The sequence below is a fragment of the Embiotoca jacksoni genome, unplaced genomic scaffold (genome assembly GCF_022577435.1).
Source record: "Embiotoca jacksoni isolate LCO1_2020_lvr unplaced genomic scaffold, fEmbJac1.0.p SCAF_3, whole genome shotgun sequence".
Taxonomy (NCBI): Eukaryota; Metazoa; Chordata; class Actinopteri; family Embiotocidae; genus Embiotoca; species Embiotoca jacksoni.
This window is the reverse complement of record NW_027185381.1, coordinates 25,016,724-25,021,723: the sequence shown is the minus strand read 5'-3', so window position 1 is coordinate 25,021,723 and position 5,000 is coordinate 25,016,724. Positions and strand designations below refer to the sequence as shown.

Sequence of the window (5,000 nt, the reverse complement as noted above, 5' to 3'; positions counted from 1 at the left end):
CACTCACACACACACACACACACACACTCACACACACACACACACACACACACTCACACACACACACACACACACACAAACAAACACAAACACAAACTGCATCTCTGATTGCCCAGGACTCACCGACATGACAGCGCTTTAGAAATGAATGTTGAAAGTTGTTGGAGATTTGGGGTGGTTTGCTCGATTGGAACATAAACAATAAAAAAAAAAAAAAGAGAAGAGAGCTCAGGAAATACAAACAAGGAAGAGATAAGTAAGAAAGGGGTGTAGAATAAAAACAAAAGCACTAAGTAGATTAAATGTAAAAAATAAATAAATTTGAAAGAGTGAAAAAGCATGAAAAATGATTTCTATTTTTTCCTCTTGGTGTGATTGGCCACCCAGAATTGCAATTTCAAAGCTCTGATTTTTCCCAATTTTCTTCTACAGTTGACTCAAAATCAGTTTTGACACCATCGTCAGTGCATTCGTAGAAAATATGAGAATTGGCTCGATCTGTATTGGTAATTTGAGGAACGATGTCGAGTCTGTTGCATCACACTGAAGCGGCGACTGTCAGTCAGAAACGATTGGAGTATGTTATTGGATCGTCGCCCAGGGATTTTTTTTTTTTTTTTTCTTGGGACATATCGTTACGTCAGAGCGACTGGAGTAAACATGGTGTGACAGCCCTTCGGTGTTCGGTTTTGGGTAAAGATATATTACCCCCCCTCTTTCGTCTCCACGGTTAACTCGGCATGGCGTGTTCTGTCTTTCACCTGTCACCTAATGTGGCACTGTAATCAATCAATCGAGCTTTATTTGTATTGCACTTTTCATACATTTTGGAGCAGTTCAAAGTGCCACACAGATGATTGACGGGCCAATAATAAAACGGACAGTTGTAGACAAAAAAATAAATAAATAAGATGAATTACCAAGATTAAAACCAAATAAAAGGATAAAAAGACAATTTAAAAGACACTTTGAGACCAAAGCACGCAAGACGATAGCGATAATAAAAAATTTATAGGATAGATTAAAAGCTAAAATGACAATAAAAGTGGTGAAATAGAGTGAGATTGGGACTAGAAACAAAAAAAACGAGTAAAAATGAGGACAATGAAATGCATTAAATAGATAATAAATAGCGTTAAACAGAAGCGAGGATGAAACGATAAGTAAGAGCAATAAAAAGTGTGGAAACGTAACTAAAGGGGACATGAAAAGCGTGAAGGAAAGAATAATATAGAATAAATAAATAAATAAAAGAGAAACTTTCAAAGTTTTTTGTTTCTTCTTCTTTCAGATGAGATCGAGGAGGCGGAGCCAGCAGCAGAGAGGCGGAGCCCGGCAGCCGGCGGCGCAGGGCGACGTCACGAGTCCCCCCGTCGCGCCGAGAGACGCGACCGGTTGCGGGAAAACTGAAAGGTGAGGAGAAAGTTTAAACATTGAAAAAACATGACACACAGGCACTTTCCTGAATACGTATTTTTGTTTTTATTGTTATTTACATTTGACTGAATAAGGACAAATACACCCGTGGACGACCCTCTGTGGGACTCTCAATGCAAATTCTAGCACATTCCTGTTTGTATTTTACCTGCCTGTGGCGGGACAGCATGAACGCTTGTCAATTCTCTATATAATATTGAACATGGTAATTAACTTAATTTTATTGCATCATCATCAGTCTTTTCCTCTCTTTTATACTCCCTTTCTTTTCTATAGTTTGCCCGAATTCACATGATAGTCTCTCACTCAAGTAGTACGGATCTTTAAATTTCCCCTTAATATTTCCCCTCCAGCAAATTTGAGATGTAAATTAGTCTTTGGATTTGCACGATTAAGTAACAAATTTGGATCTGAGATTATTGTTTTGTCCTGAAGGTTTTTCTGTCCCTGTGTTTGAGACATTTTTATAGCCAGATGTGGACAAACCTTCGTTTTATTGGGCTTATTTAAATAAACCTTTCTGTCAACTTTGGGGGGACGTTGCTGCGAGCGTATGTAAGAGATTTAAGAGGACAAATTTAACTTGCACATACATGAAAGAAAAAAAACAAAAAACAAAGTACGGTCTGACAAATGAGGCCGACGCGGAAGTGCCTTAAGCTGCAATACCACCGAGTGCCACTAGAGGTCAGCTCCAAAAAGTCTTCGGCTCCATCGACTCCCATTCAACTTCTATAAAATTGTAAGTCCATAAAATTTCTCCAAGAGTTATCTCGGTGTTGTAAGCTTAATTTTGCTCCTTTTTACAAATTTTCTGACCGTCCATCTGAAAATAATCCCGTCATTAATTAGAAAATACGCTTCAAAAGCTGTGTTTTTGGGGGCGTGTCTGTTTGATTGACAGGCCCGTGGGTGCAGTCAGGCTGTGGCTCTTTTGGGGAAACCCAGTCCGCGTATTTACCGACGGAAACGTCTTCTATTCCGCGACGTCTTCGTGTATTCTCCCTCGCGTAAGAAAACCAGCTGGTTTTCCGGCGGCGTTTAGAATTTCACAAGAGTCTCTTAATCCTCTCAATGTAATGTTGTTTCTTTTCCCCTCTGACCGGCTCACTGCTCCTGACAAACAGGCTGTCACTCGTGCTGTGTGTGTGTGTGTGTGTGTGTGTGTGTGTGCGTGTGTGTGTGTGTGCGTGCGTGTGTGTGTGCGCGTGTGCGTGTGCACATGTTTCAAGCACACTTGTCATTCCTGGCAGCGTTTTGGTCTTTGTGTCAAGTGCTTTCGGTTGTTTTAACCAGACTGCGGGTCGCCGGAGGTCGTCAGGGGTCACCCGAGGGATTATTGTAATCGGGTGGTAAATTAGCGGGAGAAGGTGGAAATGGACGGTCCTCTCTGCCAGGTGTTGGGAAACTGATTTTGTCTTCACTAGAGTTAAAAAAAAAAAAAAAAAAAAAACAGATTAGCCATCAAGACAAAAATTAGTTAGAGAGCCAGAATTGGGAGAAATATGCTGGAATTTAAAAAGCAACCAGAAAGTGTAACGTGATTTTTATTTTATTTTTATTTTTTTAGGAGAGAAATGCTACTACACGTTTCAGATACGATCCTTTTTAAATACTTAACAACTTTCAGGCGTCGAATGTCTCAGAAAGAAGGATCCTGTTTAAAAATGTTTTGATCTCACTGAAGGTTCATGGAGGGAAAAAAAAAAGACAAATCCAGTGTTTAATATATATATATTTTTTTTTTGTCTCGGGGGTCACCGGTGCTGATGTGGCCGCTGTATTTGTATGGCAGGGTGAGGAGGAGGAAGAGGAGGAGGAGAAGAAGTGTGTGTCCATGTTGTTATCTTCTCCTCTCTGGTTCTGGTTCCCGATAAACTAGAAACTGCCCTTTTTAGGTGGGCGTGGCTATAACAGCGTGACATCACGAAGGGGTCCCGCCGCTCGAATACCACGGCGACGTGTCGTCTCAGGCTCGTCTTTTATCTCCTCGTCCTGCCGAGGAGGTCTCGTCGCAAATTGTAGTCGGACGTGTTGAATTTGTGAAGAAACTGGTAAACATTGAGTGAAAGTTAAAAAAAAAAAAAAAAAAGGGGGGGGAAGAACATTCGAACAATAAGAGGAATTCTCGGCGTTCCTTTGTGGCGTTATTTTGTTTTTGGTCTCCCTCGAATTCCCCCCTTCGCTCCTCTACCTGCCTCAGCAGGTTCACTCAGTACACGCTCCATTCAATAACTGTGCCGGTGATACTTTTTCTCTGCAGGTCACGACCCTAAAATCTGTCGGATGTTTTTTTTTTTTTTTTTTTTTTTTTCTTCATGGCGTTTGAAGTACCGGGAGCATCATTTCGTGTGTTAAGACGCCCGCGGATTAGGTTTCAAACTACATACACTGTTTTGGCAGGTGAAACCATTTACGTCGCCGTGCGTCTGTGAATTCTCCGACCCTCTTATACATCTTTTGATCCCAGGCCCAACGAATTCTTATTATCACCGCATGATAAGTAAACTAACGGGCGAGTAGTTCTAAAGTAGAGGCAAAAAAAAAAAAATCTAGATTATATGGTGTTTATTTTGAGTGCCTGTATTGAAATGGATATCTTAATTTAAACCCGCCAGCTCGGTCTGGTTGGAAGTAAGATACCCGCTGGGAAAAAAAAAAAAGATGTCGATGGACTCGTGTATTTTTATGTGTCGTTTTAAACTTTAAAAAAAACGCTCTTTATGATTTTGTTTCACAGATCGGAACAACCCTCTAACAGGTCGGACACGGGACCTGTCGGCAAGGCGGCCCGTCGTCGTAGCAACCACAGCATCATCCAGCACGTCCGAGTCAAGTCGCTCCGTCTGCTACGAAACGGCAAGAGCCCGCTGAAGCAGACCCCTCCCCCCCCCCTCCTCCTCCTCCTCCGCCGCCTCCGCCGCCTCCATCCCACCTCCATCTCTGCGCTCCCCCGACTCGACTCCTCGGTCGTCGCCTGCGCCTCGAGGCGGCGAGCAGCGCGACACGCCCAGGACGGCTCTCATCAAGTAAGATCCACGAATTTCATTTTAACCGTCGAATAACGAACGAGTGAACACCGAGAACATTATTCCTCAGAGATAAAACAAAAAACAAAAAACGAATTTGACACCACAGAATTGGAGCAGTGACTTTGCTGTGGGTGTACCACACAGTCTTGAGAGTATAAAATAAACCATTTAATTCAAACACAACTCCTCCCACCCGGGACTGAATTATTTACCCTTCACAGACCGCAAATATGCGCTTCCTATTATTGTTTACACGCTCTGATTGAGTGAAGTCCCACAAAACAAAGTTTATAAAGAAAAAAAACAAAACCTGAAGATGCTCTCTTTATTCATGCCCATATCGCAGGGACTGAAATCTGACCCCACCTGTTTTATTTAACTTCTACACCGGCTGACGGCTCAGCCGGATTTGGAACGACCTGTTCGTTGCTGTCATCTTGATGAATGAGGGGATCAGAAGTGAATTATCTCAACACGAATACATGACTTCAGGGAGGAAGTTGCTCGGGGGGGGAGAAAAAAGCTGCTGCT

General features: G+C 42.4%; 1 protein-coding gene across 2 annotated transcripts in view; it reads left to right on the top strand.

The window, feature by feature from the left end:
- LOC138206677 (uncharacterized) overlaps positions 1 to 5,000 on the top strand; it is a 42,994-nt gene that overhangs the window by 26,259 nt on the left and 11,735 nt on the right. For both annotated transcript variants that reach the window (XM_069163541.1, XM_069163540.1), the window contains exons 5-6: positions 1,292 to 1,413; positions 4,178 to 4,466. In XM_069163541.1, coding sequence (XP_069019642.1) covers positions 1,292 to 1,413; positions 4,178 to 4,466 — 411 coding nt within the window. The remainder of the gene's footprint in view (positions 1 to 1,291; positions 1,414 to 4,177; positions 4,467 to 5,000) is intronic.